This window comes from Macaca nemestrina, chromosome 8, assembly GCF_043159975.1.
Source record: "Macaca nemestrina isolate mMacNem1 chromosome 8, mMacNem.hap1, whole genome shotgun sequence".
Taxonomy (NCBI): Eukaryota; Metazoa; Chordata; class Mammalia; order Primates; family Cercopithecidae; genus Macaca; species Macaca nemestrina.
This window is the reverse complement of record NC_092132.1, coordinates 45,354,504-45,373,218: the sequence shown is the minus strand read 5'-3', so window position 1 is coordinate 45,373,218 and position 18,715 is coordinate 45,354,504. Positions and strand designations below refer to the sequence as shown.

The following is an 18,715-nucleotide window of genomic DNA, read 5'->3' as shown; positions in this document are numbered from 1 at the left end:
GAGTATTCCTTTATAGCAACACAAATGGACTATAGGTGGTATGGTATATGTTTAACTTGGAAAGACGTGCCAAAATGTTTTCCAAAATGGAATTCTCACCAATGAGAATGGACTTTTGAGTTGCTTCCACTTTTTGGCTATTATGAATGATGCTGCTATGAACATTTGTATGTAAGTTTTTGTGTGAACATATGTATTCAATACTCGAGTATATACCTAGAAGTGGCATTTCTGGGTAATTTGATAACTCTTGGGCTAAGCTCTAAAGAACTGCCTAATATTTTCCAAAGTAGCTGTACCGTCTTACAATTGCACCAGCAGTGTATGAAGGTTCTAATCACTTCAAATCCTCACAAACGTTTGTTATTATTTGCCTTTTTTAAAATCATAGCCATACTGTTGGGTGCGAAGTAGTGTCCCATTGTGATTTTGATTCCATTTCCCTTATGACTAATGATGTTGAAAATCTTTTCATGTGCTTATTGTTTATCTTATTTGGAGAAATGTCTATTCTAAACCCTTTGCACATTTTTAAATTGGGTTATTTGTCTTTTTATTTTTGAGTTCTAAGAGTTATTTTTATAGTTTAGATACACATCTTTATAAAATATATGATTTGCAAATATTTGCTCTCATTCTGTGGGTTGTCTTTTTACTTTCTTGGTAGTGTCCTTTAGAGCATGAAAGTTTTGATTTATCTTTTTTTCCTTGTGCATTTGGTGTCATATCTAACAAAACCAATGCATAATCCAAGGTTATGAAGATTTACACCTGTATTATCTTCTTAAATAGAATTATCTTTTTGCATTGTTGGATTTAATTTGCTTATTTTTGAGGATTTTTGTGGTCTGTGTTCATGAGTGATGTTAAGTTGTAAGTTTTTCTTTTCCTTCAAATTCCTTCATTTAGATTTGGCATCAGTGTAATGCCCACCTCATAAAATGAATTAAAAATTGATTTCTTTTGTTTTTTGTATAAGTTTTTATAAATTTAAGGTTACTTCACTTCTAAGTGTTTGATAGAATTAAACAGTGAAGCCATCTGAGCCTGGAGTTGTCTTTGTGGAAAGACTTTAAACTGTGAATCCAACTTCTGTAATAGATGTAGGACTACTCAGATTATCTATATCTCCTTCAGTGACCATTGATAATTTGTGCCTTTTAAGAAATATGTGGGCCGGATGCAGTGGTTCATGCCTGTAATCCCAGCACTTTGGGAGGCCAAGGTAGGTGGATCACTTGAGGCCAGGAGTTCGAGAGCAGCCTGGCCAACATAGTGAAACCCCATCTCTACTAAAAATAGAAAAATTATCTGTACATAGTGGCATATGCCTATAATCCCAGCTACCTGGAAGGCTGAGGCAGGAGAATCGCTTGAACCTGGGAGGTGGAGATTGCCGTGAGCTGAGATCATCCCACTGCACTCTAGCCTGGGCATCAGAATGAGACCCTGTCTCAAAAAAAAAAAAAAAAAAAAAAAAAAAAAAAGCCTATTTCATTTAAATGTCATGAGCTTATAGACATAAAATTGTTTGCAAATTCTCTTTTTTTTTTAAACTGTCTGTAAAATTTGTAATGACATCCCATCCCCTCTTTCATTTCTGATATTGGGCATGTATATCTTCTCTCTCTTTCGCTTCAGCATTCTGGCTAAAAGTTTACCAATTTTGTTGATTTTTTCAAAAAACAAGGCTTTATTTTCATTGATTTTTCTCTCTTGTTTTTCTGTTTTCAATTTCATTGATTCTGTTCTTTATTTCTCTACTTTTGGTTTAATTTTAACTTAATTTTTCTAGTTTCTCATAGTGAAAAGTAGATCGTAGATTTATTTAGTCTTCTCTATTATAAGCACTTAATGGTACAAATTTCCCTGTAAAGACTAATTTAGTTGCATCCCACAAATTTTGATATGTTATGCTTTAGTTTTTATTCAATTCAACATAATTTTTAATTCCCCTTGGGACTTAGTCTTTGACCTATGAATTATTTAGGAGTATGTTATGCAATTAAGTATTTAAGAATTTTGTTACCCATTTATAGTTTAATTCTGAAGTGGTCTGAGAACACAGTTGGCAAGATTTCAAATCTTTTAAGTTTGCTGAAATTTATTTTATGGCCCAAAATATGGTCTATTTTGGTAAATATTCCCAGTGCACTAGAGAAAAAAATGTTGTGGGATAAACATCCACTGTTGTGGGACAAAGTGCTCTGTAAAGATCAATTAGATTTACTTGGTTGTTAGTGTTTTTCAGAACTTCCATTTCCTTACTGATCTTCTATCTTTTCTATCAGTTATTGAGAGCAGTGCTTTAGTCTCCAATTATAACTATAAATTTATCTATTTCTCCTTTCAGTTCTATCAGCTCTTGCATCATGTATTCTGAACCTCTGTTGTTAGGTGCATACATATTGTGAGTTGTTAAGCTTTCTTGGTGAATTGACCCTCCCCCTTTTATCATTATGTAATGTTCCTCTTTATCCATGGTAAGATTCCTTGTTCTAAGGGCTGCTTTGCCAGATATCAATATAGTCACTCCAGCTTTCCTTTAATTCATAATTGTATGGTATACCTTTTACTATCCTTTTCACTTCTAAACTATTTATGTGTTATTTTTAAGGTTAGTTTCTTGTAGACAGCAAATAATCACAATTTTTAAAAAATCATCCCTGACTCTGGCTTTTACTTGGGGTGCTTAGGCCATTAAATTTCATGTAATTATTGGTGTATATTATTATTATCATTATTTTTAGAGATGAGGCCTCACTCTGTCACACAGGCTGGAGTGCAGTGGCACCATCATAGCTTACTGCAGCCTCAAACTCCTGGGCTCAAGTGATCCTCCTGCCTCAGCCTCCCAAGGCTCTGGAATCAAAGGAATGACACATCATGACAATTCAATATGATTAATTATATTATTAGTCATATACATTAATTATATGATTAAAGTGATATTAATTATTGATGTGGTTTGTTTAAAATCACTACTACCATTTTCCTAGTTGTTTTATTCTTTATGTGTCTATATTCTCTGTCTGTTTTTTCCTCATTTTCTGTCTGCTTTTCATTTAGTACTTTTTAATTCCTTCGATCTCCACTACTGTTTTTATTTATTTTTAGTATATTTTTGAGACAGGGTCTCACTTGGTTGTCTAAACTGGAATGCAGTGGTGTGATCACAGCTTACTGCAGCCTTAACCTCCCAGGCTTAGGTGATCCTCCTACCTCAGCCTCCCGGGTAGCTGGGACTACAGGTACATGCCACCATGCCTGGCTAATTTTTTATTTTTTGTAGAGATAGGGTTTCGCCATGTTACCCAGGCTGGTCTCTAACTGCTGAGCTCAGGCAATCCACCTGCGTTGGCTTCCCAAAGTGCTGGGATTATAGGTGTGAGCCATTGCAGCTGGCCTGTTTTCATTACTCATGCCTCTTTTTAAAAACTTCCAAATTGCTGCCCTAGTTTTATAATAGACATGCTTAATTAATCAGTCTACCTTCAAATATATCAAATAAGATCATCTAAATCTTTCCGAGAAACTTGTGTCAAAGCACATAACTCAAGAAGCTCCTAAATAGCTTTTAACAATAAATAAATAGGTCATAAAGACCTCCATACAATTAAAATTTTCTATTCACTGAAGGAAGTGAATAAAACAATAAATATTGTCCCACCTAGTAAAAAATTTTTAAACTAACTTTTGATGAAAGTTAAAGATAGAAATTATTTCAATTCAGTAACAGAAGAATTGAAGAACTTTCAGGCTAGAGTAAATCTATGTCTTAAATGTTAGACATACTTCAGCCTAGTTATACTAGACATTTTGAATCACTGTGAAATAGTATTGTTAAACATTCATTATTATTTTCATTTCATCCATGCAAGAAACCTAAGTAGTAGGTAGTAAAGGCCTCATCTGACAGATGATGAAAATCAGACTCATCAAAGTGACTTGTACACAGAGTCAGTAAGCAGAGGAGCCAATATTAGAACGCAGGTTTTCTGACCTCATGCTAAGGAGACACAATCTAGAAGCTGAAAATGAAATTTCAGGCCAGGGAGGTCAGAGCCACACAGTACAACTTGAGGGTCAGAAGTCTCAATTCCCAACTGCTTGACAGGATTGGTTCAAAACCCAAATGAAATACATTGCCTATATATCCACATTTTCCACCATGCATCAAAATTATAAAGGATACTTATATTTATATGACTCAAAACTAACCTAATATTCAAATATTCAAGGTAAATTACATGAATCTTCTCAAATTGATAAGTGAGCATCAACAAAACTGCTAAACTGGCCATTAGATTTGAAAAGTGCTTAACAAATACTATGTGTACGTACAACACAGGTTAATAAATGTAGCTACACTTCAAAAAGGGAAGCCTAAGGAAACTCATGTTGATTTCACCAAATGCTTTATCCATCTAACAAGATAAAACAGTATACTTTCTTACCATAATATTGTAGTTGACATTAATGGTCTCATTTTCATCGGAGGCATTCATTTGAACAGGTTTAACCTCATTCTTTCCTTTCCTTACAACATCAAAAATGGGATTTCGAGGTTGCTGGTTTTGTAGAATTTTTTTCAGTTGTTTTTCCAGAAGTTGTGGAGCATCATTAACTACTTCAAAGACTCCATAATCTGCATTAAATCTAATTGCCTCCGAAAAGGTCTGCAATATAAATTTGTGGAAATTAAAACATTTTTTAAACCTGAAAACTCAGTCTCTAAGAAGACTTGTGGTTTACATACATGCATGCATACCTCAGAGTTTTGTGTTTTTAATCATTCCCTCTTCCTTTTTAGGACCTAGGAAATCCCTTGGGTAGAGGTCAGGGAACCCACTGAACTCTTCCTTGCCAATGTACTTATGCCACAAGTAACTGTCAGGGTATGCTATGGCAGAAATTCCCTTTGTATGAACATCTTACCACTGTGATTATTTGAAACTGGACAGAAATATATACCTGGCTTTACAAAGCTATGTTATTCTCTTAGAAGGGGGTGGATCACTAGGGAGGAATGAGTAAAGGAAGAAATAATGCTCCCACTGTCTTTCATCCTTAGGAGCCATGAAGGCTAACAATCTCCCTTGTCCAAAAGGACAAATTTAAGTATAATATGCTCTTCAGTTAAGACTATTTCAACACCATCCTTCGCACTGTGACAAAAAAGAGAGAAGAAAATAACATTTCTGAGGTTTTTATCGGTAATTCTAAATGCTGCCAACTTTTATTTAAAGCCAGTCAGTTGATATACAATAGTCAGGAATCCTGAGTTTGAATGCCAGTTTGCCAATAAGTAGCTCTGTGACTCTAGGTAAATCACTGAACATCTTTGAGGCCTCCACTTCCGTAAGAAGTAATTGGTGAATTGGCCATGTCTTTTCCCATTTGTCCTCCAAATCTTGAATCAGGTCCCTTTTTCAGAATATTTGTTTATTTTAGGGTACCTTCAGTGAACTGACTATTCATGTAGATTAACTTATACATGCTTAGGCGAGTGGTAGAAGACATCAAACTCTTCCCCTTGGATCAGTAAGTGTTCTAAGTAGAACATTAATTCAAATTTTACTATGGGATTGCTAGATATACTATAGTCATAATTTAATAAGTGGTAGAATTTCATAGTAAAATTGGAACTAGAAGCATGTGTATATATATATTTAAATTTTAATGTCAGATAATATCACATCTCTAAGGTCTGACTGTCTCCCCTTCTGAGGAATTAAAGTACATGGATGATACAGTTCAAGACGAATATCAGTCCACAGTCTCAAAAGCCTTAGGACTAAGAGTTTCTCCCAAAATGATAAGTATTGCTCAATGAGTAAGAATTAGCCATAAATTACATATAAAGTCTCTTCAATAGATATATTTCATTAGTTGCCCACTGCATCTGTCTTTCAAACATGGGACTCAAACAGGCACCATTTACCTAAATGACATAAATAGTATCCCTAAACTATGCTATCACTAAACTAAAGAGAAAAAAGAGTCTGCTGATATCACAGATCAGATTTATCTGGTTGGAGAAAGGAAATTAATTAAACTTGGTAGAGAATGACATCAAATATTAATGTGGGTAGGAGAAATTAAGCTGTATAAAGTGAAAGACCATCTGGAAAACATTTCTTCTAGTTCTGAGTATACATGGAACAAGAGAACAAGCTTGACTTCTATTGTTTCCCTTTTTTTTTTTTTTTTTTTTTTTGCCTCCTACCCTCTGACCTGGTATAGCCAGAGGAACACAAAGCTGTGATAATCTAAAGCAAAGAATGTTAATTAGTTAGTTCAATGGATAAATAAAACATTTCCTACTAACAAAGTAAAAAGTGCTCAAGTAAAAAAATTAGGAGGGACTGTTGATACCCTAAGACCCTAGTATCAATCTTACTTAGTAGTAGTGAGTAGTTAAGGTATAGTTGGCAGACATAATGAAGATGATAAGGACTATTTACTGAATGTCTATCAGATGCTAGGCATGTGATGGACACTTTATTTTTTTTTCTTTCCAACTTTTATTTTAGGTTTAAGGGGTACATATGCAGGTTTGTTACATGGGTAAATTGCATGTTGCAGGGGTTTGGTGTACAGATAATTTTGTCACCCAGGTAATCAGCATAACACTCAATAGCTAGTTTTTCAATCTTCACCCTTCTTCCATTCTCCATCCTCAAGTAGGCCCCTACAATAGTAGGTCTATTGCTTCCTTCTTTGTGTCCATGCATGCTCAATGTTTAGCTCCCACATATAAGTGAGAACATGTGGTATTTGGCTTTCTGTTCCTGCATTAATTCCCTTAGGTTAAAGGTCATGATGGACACTTTAAAAGCACTCTCTCAAATACTTCCACATTCCTGACATAGCTCTTCACAAAAAACTGATGGTAGGGACGGCTAAGTGATGGTCCATGGACTCAGAGCTATAAAGTGCTAGACGATCAGGGTTATGGAAACAAGTCTCTCTGGTCCCAAAGACAAAACATTTCCTCTTCTTTAATACACATAAAGTTTCTTTATTACATATAAAGTTTATTCACATATGACAAAACTAGTGTGTACTGACCACTTCTCTACGCCAAGGACTCTGCTAAGTAATAATCCAATGAAGTTACGGTAGCTTGGATTCAAACAAAGCGTTTTGATTCCAAAGCCTATACTCTTATTTACTCTGGTTCTACTAGTAAAGGCACAGAAGCATAAAGCAACATGGTGTATGTGGGTAACTCTACGCAGCCGGATTAGAACAAGAATAGCCGTAGCTGGAATAGTTTAAGGAACAGAGAAGAAAGACTTGAAGTAGATAACGTAGTATAACCACATCACGAAAGGCTTTGCATGCCATTTCAAGAAGTATGGGCTTTATCTTAACCCTCTAGGAAACAAGGAGACATATGAACATCCTAAGTAGGAAAGTAACATAGTTACTTCTAATTTGTGTTTTAGAAAGGTTCTGCAGCGGTTTGGAGGATATAATGGTTGCTTTCCAGCTCATGAGCTGGTGCGGTGGGCTGCTCACATTCCACAAGCAGAACCATCACCACACTCTGGGGAGACTGGCTGTTATCGCAGAGCTACTGCTATCACATCACAAACAGGTTTTGTGTAAAAATTACTAACTCTCTGGATGGGACACTGTCTCCGTCACACGCAGGGGCTAGGGGAGGATTTAAAGCAGGTAGTTAACAATTACTTTTGAGTTTTTTTGAGACTGAGTCTCGCTTTGTCTTCAGGCTGCAGTGCAGTGGCGCTGTCTCAGCTCAGTGGCACGATCTCGGCTCACTGCAACCTCTGCCTCGTGGGTTCAAGCGATTCTCTTGCCTCAACCTCCCGAGTAGCTGGGACTACAGGCACACACCACCATGCCCAGCTAATTTTTGTAGTTTTACTAGAGATGGGGTTTCACCATGTTGGCCCCGATGGTCTCAATCTCAGTCTTGACCTTGTGATCCACCCATCTTGGCCTCTCAAAGTGCTGGGATTATAGGCGTGAACCACTGTGCCTAGCCAACAATTACTTTTATATTTAACATAAAATGCACAACTGCAGCTGAGAAAGGCTAAATGAACCCTTCGTGGCTTTACAGCAAGTCCCCTAATGAGCTTACAACAGAACTCCTGAGTTATGACTACGCAACTGCTTTAAACCTAGAACTGACCACATAATTTCTCTTTTTTTTTTTTAGACAGTCTTGCTCTGTCGCCAGGCTAGAGGAGTGCAGTGGCACTGAGAGGTGACAACGTGTTAGCAGCCCTCACTCTCAGTGCCTCCTCGGCCTCGGTGTCCACTCTGGCAGCACTTGAGGAGCCCTTCAGCCCACCAAGGCACCATGGGAACCCCTCTCTGGGCTGGTTGAGGTTGGAGCTGCCTCCCTCTGCTTGTCGGGAGGTGTGGAGGGAGACGCGTGGGCGGGAACCAGGGCTGTGCGAGGTGCTTGGGGGATCTGGCGGGTGCGGGCTCCGCGGTCCCTGCACACAGAGTGGCCAGCAGGCACCGCAGGCTCAGGGCAGTGAGGGGCTTAGCATCTGGGCCAGCAGCTGCGGAGGTTGCACCGGGTCCCCCAGCAGTGCCAGCCCCCCAGCACTGCACTCAAATTCTCCCCGGGCCCTAGTTGCCTCCCCACGGGGCCCTAGCTGCCTCCCCGCGGGGCAAGCTCAGACCTGCAGCCTGCCATGTCTGAGCTCCCCCCTGCAGTGGGCTCCCGTGCAGCCTGAGCCTCCCCCAGGGGCGCCACCCCCTGCTCTGTGGCGCCCAGTCCCATCACAGCCCAAAGGCTGAGGAGTGCAGGTGCCGCTGGGGACTGGCGGGCAGCTCTGCCTGCAGCCCCCCTGCAGGATCCACTGGGTGAAGCCAGCTGGGCTCCTGAACGGGATGGGGACTTGGAGAACTTTTATATCTAGCTGCAGGATTGTATGTGCACCAATCAGCACTCTGTGTCTAGCTCAGGGTTTGTAAATACACCAATCAGCACTCTATGTCTAGCTCAGGGTTTGTGAATATACTAACTGGTACTCTGTCTCTAGCTAACCTAGTGGAGACTTGGAGAACTAGCACTCTGTGACTCTGTGTCTAGCTCAAGGATTGTTATGTGCACACATCAGCACTCTGTATCTAGCTCAAGATTTGTAAATACACCAATTAGCACTCTGTGTCTAGCTCAGGGTTTGTGAATACACCAATTGGTACTCTGCATCTAGCCAACCTAGTGGGGACTTGGAGAACTTTTTCATCTAGCACTCTGTGTCTAGCTCAAGGATTGTAAATACACCAATCAACACTCTGTGTCTAGCTCAGGGTTTCTGAATACACCAATTGGTACTCTGTATCTACCTAATCTAGTGGAGACTTGGAGGACTAGCACTCTGTGACTCTGTGTCTAGCTCAAGGATTGTAAATGCACCAATCAGCACTCTGTGTCTAGCTCAAGGTTTGTAAACACACCAATTGGTACTCTGCATCTAGCTCACTCTATCTAGCTAACTAGCACTCTGTGACTCTGTCTAGCTCAAGGATTATAAACACACCAATCAACACTCTGTCAAAATGGACCAATTAGCTCTCTGTAAAACAGACCAATCAGCTCTCTGTAAAATGGACCAATCAGCAGGATGTGGGTGGGGTCAGATAAGGGAATAAAAGCAGGCTGCCTGAGCCAGCCAGCGGCAACCTGCTGGGGTGGCCTTCCACAACGTGGAGGCTTTGTTCTTTCGCTCTTTGCAACAAATCTTGCTGCTGCTCACTCTTTGGGTCCACGCTGCCTTTATGAGCTGTGTGACACTCACCACAAAGGTCTGCAGCTTCACTCCTGAAGCCAGTGAGACCGTGAACCCACCAGGAAGAACGAACAACTCCAGACATGCTGCCTTTAAGAGCTGTAACACTCACCACAAAGGTCTGCAGCTTCACTCCTGACAGCAAGACCACAAACCCATCAGAAGGAAGAAGTTCCAGACACATCTGAACGTCTGAAAGAACAAACTCCGGACACACCATCTTTAAGAACTGTAACATTCACCGCGAGGGTCCGCAGCTTCATTCTTGAAGTCAGTGAGGCCAAGAACCCACCAATTCCAGACACAGCACGATCTCGGCTCACTGCAACCTCTGCCTCCTGAGTTCAAGTGATTCTCCTGCCTCAGCCTCCCAAGTAGCTGGGTGCCACGACACCCAACTAATTTTTCTATTTTTTAGTAGAGACAGGGGTTTCACCATGTTGGCCAGGATGGTCTTGATCTCTTGACCTCATCATCCGCCCACCTTGGCCTCCCAAAGTGCTAGGATTACAGGCGTGAGCCGCCGCACCCGGCCATGTAATTTTAGTTAAGACTTATTGTGGATGCTGTGGACTGGCTCACTCAGGATCCACTCCAACCTCCTGAAATGCAAAACCTGGAAAAGTAAAAACCTTATTTCTCAGACTCCCTACAGCTACAATTTCATGTGTGATTGAGGTTGTGCTACTCATATGCACTTACAAAATTACTTGAATTCTGAATGGAGTTCATAGGGAAAAAGGCGGTGTATTCATTCTGAGGAAGAAAGTGTATGTAAGTACATGAAAGTGAGGAGAGGAACTGGTCAAAAAAAAGTACTTTATAGAAACAGCACAGTAAAAACAACAAATGGAAAACTGGAATTATGTTTATAATAAATGACATGCAATGTTTCTATTTATTATTAAAAAAGAAATGTGAATTTATATGTAAAAATGTTTATACTTTTTAAACTTAAGAATTTCTTTCTGGCCGGGCGCGGTGGCTCAAGCCTGTAATCCCAGCACTTTGGGAGGCCGAGATGGGCGGATCACGAGGTCAGGAGATCGAGACCATCCTGGCTAACCCGGTGAAACCCCGTCTCTACTAAAAAATACAAAAAAAAACTAGCCGGGCGAGGTGGCGGGCGCCTGTAGTCCCAGCTACTCGGGAGGCTGAGGCAGGAGAATGGCGTAAACCTGGGAGGCGGAGCTTGCAGTGAGCTGAGATCCGGCCATTGCACTCCAGCCTGGGTGACAGAGCGAGACTCCACCTCAAAAAAAAAAAAAAAAAAAAAAAAGAATTTCTTTCTGTGGAATTAACTATAATGGAACAGAGATCTTGCTGGGATAAAAAAGTATTTTTGCATTTGAAAAGCCATGCATTAGCTTAGATCTTGGAAGGTCCTTAAAAGTACTATGATTCTAAGATGATAAAAGTGGCAAACAACTGTTTCAAAGCTTCTCTCAGTAATTCATTTTACCAATAGCAAAATGTTTGAATTACCAAGTGTCAATTATTGTCCTAAACATAGAGGATACAAACATGAATAGAACATTATTTCTGCCCTTGAAGGAACAAGTACATGATCTTTCATTTTTGTCTATGATGAAGAGTCAACAAAATGCCGAAATAAATTAAAACTTGTGTAAATGCAAATGGCAAGGGGAAATATGTCTCCAGTGACAAGGGTAGTAACTAGAATATTATGTCTGGTCTGGTTATCATACTCTTAAAAGAGATTTGGCTAAACTAGAAACTATCCAGAGAAAGATAAGCAGAATGATTAAAAATGGAAGAAATGTTGGGCAAATCACTTTGCCTTTCTGAGGCATATCAGTAAAAAGAAGTCGTAACTAGATAAACCCAAGGTGCTTTCCATGTTTGATACTCCATCGGTCCATGATGGACATTCCAGGGAAAAAGTCTATATCTTCTGCTCTTTAGTAAGATCACCTAGCTCCATTATTCCTTTGTTAGCTCATTCATTTATTCGATAAGTATTTAATTATTATCATAATATCCTATTTAATATATTGAGTGAACCAATATAGGGCATCCTCCACGAAGCCCCAAATGAAATGGAAAAGACATAGATCCTGCCTCAGAACACACATAATCCAGGAGAGGAAGACAGAAAGTAAATATAAATGGCAATAAAGACCCATCCTATGAGGGGAAAGGCTATGAAAGTCAGCACATAAGGTGAAATCATATTTAGTCAAGATAATCCCTTGAAATCTTGAAAACATCCATAAGTTGTCTTCAACAATGTTCTCAAAAAGTTCATGAGTCAGTTGTTCCTCTGGATTGAAATGGGTCACTGATTCTTCAGTTAGGGACTGGATGAAGGGATGGACTTGTGTTTAAAGCTCACGTTGTACACAAAATATGTATGTTTAACACTAGAATCACCCTTAGCATGATGACATAACAACATACTGTAAGAGGCAGGAAGGATGACACTCACTGATGGAATGGCAGTTTCTCATCTTCCATCTCTCACACTCTCCAGAGCACATACACACAGATTGGTACAAAAGAGAAAACCACTGTCACTCTTTAAATCACTCTTTTTTTTTTTTTGAGGCAGAGTCTCGCTCTGCCACCCAGGCTGGAGTGCAGAGGCCAGATCTCAGCTCACTGCAAGCTCCGCCTCCCGGGTTTACGCCATTCTCCTGCCTCAGTCTCCCGAGTAGCTGGGACTACAGGCGCCCGCCACCGCGCCTGGCTAGTTTTTTGTATTTTTTAGTAGAGACGGGGTTTCACCGTGTTAGCCAGGATGGTCTCGATCTCCTGACCTCATGATCTGCCCGTCTCAGCCTCCCAAAGTGCTGGGATTACAGGCTTGAGCCACCACGCCTGGCTAAATCACTCTTTATGTCACTCTTTAAACCTCACTCTTTCTGCAGAACATGAATAGTTCAATTCAAATAAGAATGGATGCATATTGCAACTCCAGTTTAACACAGAACAAGCACAATAGAAGAACGTACAAAGTAATGGGATGGCACAGAAGGACTCATTAACTATTAATATATTCTGGAAATTAAGGAAGATGTAGAGGGAAAGTGGGCTGCTAGAGTTGAATTTTGAAGAATGAAGAGGCAATGTCAGGTATACAAGGGAGAAGAGGGGAATTCAGCAAAAGTAACAGCCAATGCATCAAGATAAAGGAGCATGACACCTACCATGTACCCACAAAAATTAAAAATAAAAATAAGATACAAGAGCACAAAATAATAGGTTACATTTGGTGAACTGCAAGCAGTGAGACATATTCAACTTTAATATTTTAAAGGAGAATAGCAGAGATAAGACTGGAGAGAAAGGGTGAGTTCGTTGAGGACCTACTATCATATGCTGTAACTCTCAACTTACACTGTTGAACAAATGGTTCTCACAGGGTGGTTCCTAGATCAGCAATATCACCATCACCTGATATCCTGTTAGAAATGCAAATTCCCTCCTAAGCAAATTAACACAGGAACAGAAAACCAAACACCACATGTTTTCACTTATAAGTGGGAGCTAAACATCAAGTGTTCATGGACATAAATGGCAACAATAGACACTGGGGACGACTACATGGGAGAGGGAAGGATGGAGATAACAGCTGAAAAACTACTGGGTACTATGCTCAGTACCTAGGTGAAGGGATCATTCATATCTTAAGCCTCAGCATCACGCAATATACCCAGGTAACAAACTTGCACGTGCACACCCCCAAATCTAAAATAAAAGTTGAAAAGAAAAAAGAAAGATAAGCAACTTATCGGTCCCCTCCTTATAACAAAATCTCTGGGGAAGGAGCTCAGCATTCTCAGTTTTAACAAGCCCTCTGATCATTCTAACGCATGCACATGTTTAAGAATCACTGCTTTACAACAAGGAGGAGCCACTGAAGAGTTTTTAGCTGAGGAGAGGCAGAATTCAGATGAAGACAAACTGCAAAGCCACAATCTGTTGGTTACGTCGTGCTGACTGTCATGGGTATTCACATATGAGGTGGTGCCAGCCATTTGTGTTTGATACCCAGGAGAAAGAGCCCTGGTCTTTCATTAGTACCCAAATTCCTGTTGTTGGCTTAAAAAGAAGCTCTCTTAAACATCAAGTCCTTCGTTTTAACTATTTCTAAGCTTACCAATAAAACTCCTATAGTTTAGTAAGTAATAATACAAGACACATAGGGTGTGGGAGACAGAAATGAATGATGTAGAAAGTCTTTTCTCCAAAAAGCTAAGTTGGCTGATTTAGAGAATGCTCAACTTTGAATCATATGACAGGAAAAACCTTCAGTTTGAGCCTCAAACCCAATCCTCCACAAGCTGTTACAGACTGCTCTTGTCCTTACTTAATTTTCTTATTTCAAGGATATCATTTTCCAAATATTCCAAAATGAATTGACCTGAAGGTGGTGAAAGCTAACTTTGTAGTACTAGTCATCCATGTGTGAAAAATATTTTCACAGAAAAAGCAAGTGCATGAAAATATTTTTACCAGAGTAAATTGCTGGTTCCACATTTCTTTGGAAAGGGGAGAGAAAAAAAACCTGTGAAGAATTAGTGATTAAACTGCCAGCCTAGCACCAGTGAAACTTACCGGGTGCCAAATTATTTAGCTGAACAGTATTTAAATTAAAAACTAATGACTAGGTTAATTTAATACATGTTCATCTCTGCTCCAACTCTATCTTTACTAATTGAGCTCCAAAGCTATATTTTAAACATGGATCCCTAGTCAGTGAATGGAAAACATCTGACTACTTGAATGCAACAAGTCAGTTACCAATAACAACTTCTTTTAATCTAAGCTTTATTGTCACTTTAGATGCTAAACCATAAACTGTTTACTAGACATGTTCACCAATGGGATGCAAGGAATAATGTGCCACATAAAATATATAGAAAATATCCTTAGTTAATAAATGAGTCAGGTAATTTGAGTGCTGTATATTTGAGCTGCAAGTCTTATCAAAACACCCAGAGGTATAAACAGTGAAGTAAGCAGTTTCCTAGAGCCTTATCAACACCTGTAAAAATCAATTTCTGAGTATTTAGATTTTGGCAAGAGAAGACCCAAACCCTTCATCCCCCTTCATCCTATGCATTCTCCCAAAATATACTCTCTCTCTCTCCCCACTGGTCCCCCACAACAGTCCATCTAGCATGTAACTCCTTTATTAAGCTGCAAGAAATTATAATTGTTTACAGATTTTAAAAAGTGTGGAGAATCAGTCCAAAAAAAGAAGTTATGGTAAAATTCCAACAGCACATAGCTAAGCATGGTCTGGCAAACATATGACATACCTATCCTTGTGAGGAGGGTATAGAACAGGCCACCCCTTCAGCTTCTGCAAACTATAAATGTCACAAACATTTGAAACCACCCACAGAGGACCAACCTAAATCTATGTGGGCTCATCTACTCAATCCCACAACAGTCACTAAGCATAAAACACACAAAACAAAGCCAAAAGAAAAAAAAACGTTTTCGCACTATAGCACAGAAGAAAACTTAATAAGCAAACACTTGTCCATAAAGAGTTGACAGCAAAAACCTCCCAGACACCAAATGAAAACAATATCTGAATGTGAACTTGGCACAAGAACAAACAGAATGAAGTTATGAAAGCTAGAATTTGGAAAGTGCCATAATCATTTATAATAGCAGCAACTGTCCTGGATTCCCCTCATCAAAAAATAACACAGAGGCAGGCTACCAGCCACCAGTTTCTGGATCTTACAATGTGTCCCAAGAGTATAATGGTGTAATGGAAAGAAATAGTGTAGGGGCCAGAATGCCCGATTTCTAGGCCCATTTCTACCACAATTCGGTATGGGACCATGGGCATGTCATTACAAATAGGGAAAAAGTCTCAGAAGTCATCTCAGAGATGACCTAAGGGCCCTAAATCTGTATCTACACTCTAGGGCTTAGGCTATTGTTTTTGGTGGGGGCTGAGGGTGGGGGTGGGTGAGGAAAGGAGGCAGGAGAAAAGATTAGAAGGTTTACTTGTTTATATTAAGGATCTCACACGGAAAATGTTGAAATAAAAACAGAATCATAATCAAGAAGCTTTGGGAGATACAGAAAAGACCTGTCCTTGCCCCCAGGAAATTTACAGTGTAGCTTCTGAGATAAAATAAACAGAGAAGAAGGAAATTTTCTCTGGTCAAGAAAGTCCAATCTCCCACCATAGATATATATACATATACAGAGATACATGAGATACACACACACACACACATACACGATATTCTCATAAAATGATTTTGTAACCTCTACTTGAATACCTCCAAGTTTACTCCTTCAAAAGTCAGCCCATTTAATTGTTAGAAAACGAATTCTAAAGTTCCTTCTTATGGTAAGTGAAAATCAAATCAATTTATCTCATAAATGCTGGCCCTGGTTCTGCACTCTAGTTTCACAGAATACATTAACCCTTCTTCCTCAATCAAATCGTAAAATATTTTAAAAGGACTACTCCTTTTCACCCTTGTCACCCATTCCCAAGCCAGGTTAAACACCAAACTTCTTTCAACCCTTCATTTGACATGGTTTCCAGAGTGATCATTGGCTCAGTCTCCCTGAGTCTGGTTTGGCAGAGCAACTCTTAACATATGGCACCAAAAATGGAACACAACAGTCTAAGCGCAGTCTGACAATACAACCCTATTCAAAGAAACATTTATTGAGTTCTGTGATCCAGACTAATATTTTGTTTGAGCTTGACTACACTTCTATTAATGACCCCTAAAACCACATTAACTTTGTTTGTTTTGGTCCATTTCATACTATCGGGATAAAAACAAGACCAGATTCTCTCACTCAAATCATTAGTTTACTCCTCTGCTGCCAGTTCTATAGACATCATAGCATGATGGAACAATCAAAAGTTTTTGAGCCATCTGAACCTGTGTGGACCATTATTTACTAGATGAGTGACCTAATACTGGAACTTGCAACTTTTCATCCAAGTCTCTTATAAAAATCGTTTTAAAAAGGCAAAGCCAATGACAGATTTGTTTGGCACATAAGATTATCCTCTAGATTGACCATCCACCAATCCCATTAAAGAGTGATTGCCTATTATGCTATAGGAATGGAGGATGAGATAGTCTAATTAGTGAAGGAAAAGAAAAGTGAAGCACTAAACCTGTGCTAGGCACTTAATATACATTACCTCGCTTGATAATAATTTTGTAAGATAGTCATATTGTCTTCACAGAGAAAGAAATCGAGGAATTAAGTAAGCTTAATTCACAGAGAAAGAAATCGAGGAATGAAGTAAGCAAGGTTTCTAAGATCACACCGGTAAGAGTGGAAAAGTTGGAATCAAACACAGTTCTCTCACTCCTAATACCAACAATTACATGGTGAGATTTGAGCACGGGAAGAATAAGTGTGGTCAAGACAGATTGGTGGGCTAGGGGAGGCAGGAAAGAGTATGCAGGATGGCACAAGTAATGTGAAGCGAGATACAAAGCTAGAAAGTTAAGCTGAAGCCAAATTACAAAAGGTCTTGAATTGTACACTAGCAAATTTGGAATTCAATCTGTAGGTTATTAAAAATCAACACCTGCTGATTATGGTTAGTGAACCAGTTCAAATATTTGAAAACTAATTTCACAGATAATTATAAAGTCTTTGGAGACAAAGCACTATAAGTGGAGCATGTGTTGAGGTTGTTATTTTAGATAGGGTTGTTAGGGAAGGTTTTGTAAACAGAAGGGATTTAAGTTAGGGAGAAAGTGATACAGGTATCTAAGAGAAGAGCATGCCAGGTAGAAAGATCCTGAGTATATGTGGCATATTCATGTTTGAGAAGCATAAAAAAAGTCAGTCAGGTTGGAAAGTAAGTAGGGAAAGTAAGGAGAAAATAAAGATCAAGAGATAGCAAGAGCCAGATCATATAGGATTCTGGATTTTATTCTTAGTGTAATGAGAAGTCCCTAGACAGGGTTTTGAACAGAGCAGGAAGTAACATGATTCAATTTATTATTTTTTATAATACTTTATTGAAATAATAATATATTAATTTATGGTTCCCTAAATACCAGTCTATAACTATCCAAAAAAAGAAAGATTAGTTTGGTATACTTACTCTCAGTAAACTCATACTGGCTTCTAATTCTTAGCTAAGTGCTCATAAACCAAACATTACTAATCTGTTCTAGAATTTTGCCAGACACTTGGTTTGAGAATACATCATTCCTTCTCCTCTCTGTCCCCAGATTCTTTTTGAAAACCCGTGACAACATTTTCTCTTCTCTTGTCTTGTAATGTGAAGAACGGTAATTAATAAGTAGACTGTGTGATCCTGAATGTAGATGCAAAAGGAACTCAAAAAAAAAAAAAGGAAGGGGAAGTAAAAACAGGATTTAGAGAAATGGAAAACAGGAAAAAGGCAGCCCAGGTGAGTGCTTGGGACACACGAAGGTGTCAAACTTCTGGTCTTGCTCAGGAGGGATAAAAACATTACTACATGGAATTCAATCAAAATCACACTGTCATGTCACCTAAAGTCTAAAAGGAAACACAAAAATGGCAATGTGTGAGGGGGCGGAACAAGATGGCCGAATAGGAACAGCTCCAGTCTCCAACTCCCAGCGCGAGCGACACAGAAGACCGGTGATTTCTGCATTTTCAACTGAGGTACTGGATTCATCTCACTGGGGAGTGCCGGACGATCGGTGCTGGTCAGCTGCTGCAGCCCGACCAGCGAGAGCTGAAGCAGGGCGAGGCATCACCTCACCTGGGAAGCGCAAGGGGGAAGGGAGTCCCTTTTCCTAGCCAGGGGAACTGAGACACACAACACCTGGAAAATCGGGTAACTCCCACCCCAATACTGCGCTTTAAGCAAACAGGCACACCAGGAGATCATATCCCACACCTGGCCGGGAGGGTCCCACACCCACAGAGCCTCCCTCATTGCTAGCACAGCAGTCTGT

At 39.5% G+C, this 18,715-nt stretch overlaps 1 protein-coding gene across 13 annotated transcripts in view; it reads right to left on the bottom strand.

The window, feature by feature from the left end:
- The window catches only part of LOC105476133 (regulator of G protein signaling 22), a 177,310-nt gene that overhangs the window by 138,208 nt on the left and 20,387 nt on the right, over nucleotides 1-18,715 (bottom strand). For 9 of the 13 annotated variants that reach the window (XR_011606381.1, XM_071067471.1, XM_071067479.1 and 6 more), the window contains 2 exons: nucleotides 4,458-4,679; nucleotides 1,348-1,449 (listed from right to left, as the gene is read on the bottom strand). Coding sequence is in view for 12 of the 13 variants with exons in the window: in XM_071067471.1 (XP_070923572.1) it covers nucleotides 1,348-1,449; nucleotides 4,458-4,679 (324 nt within the window). In the remaining variant the exon portion in view is untranslated. The remainder of the gene's footprint in view (nucleotides 1-1,347; nucleotides 1,450-4,457; nucleotides 4,680-18,715) is intronic. The other 4 variants (XM_071067477.1, XM_071067478.1, XM_071067473.1 and 1 more) reach the window with 1 other exon arrangement.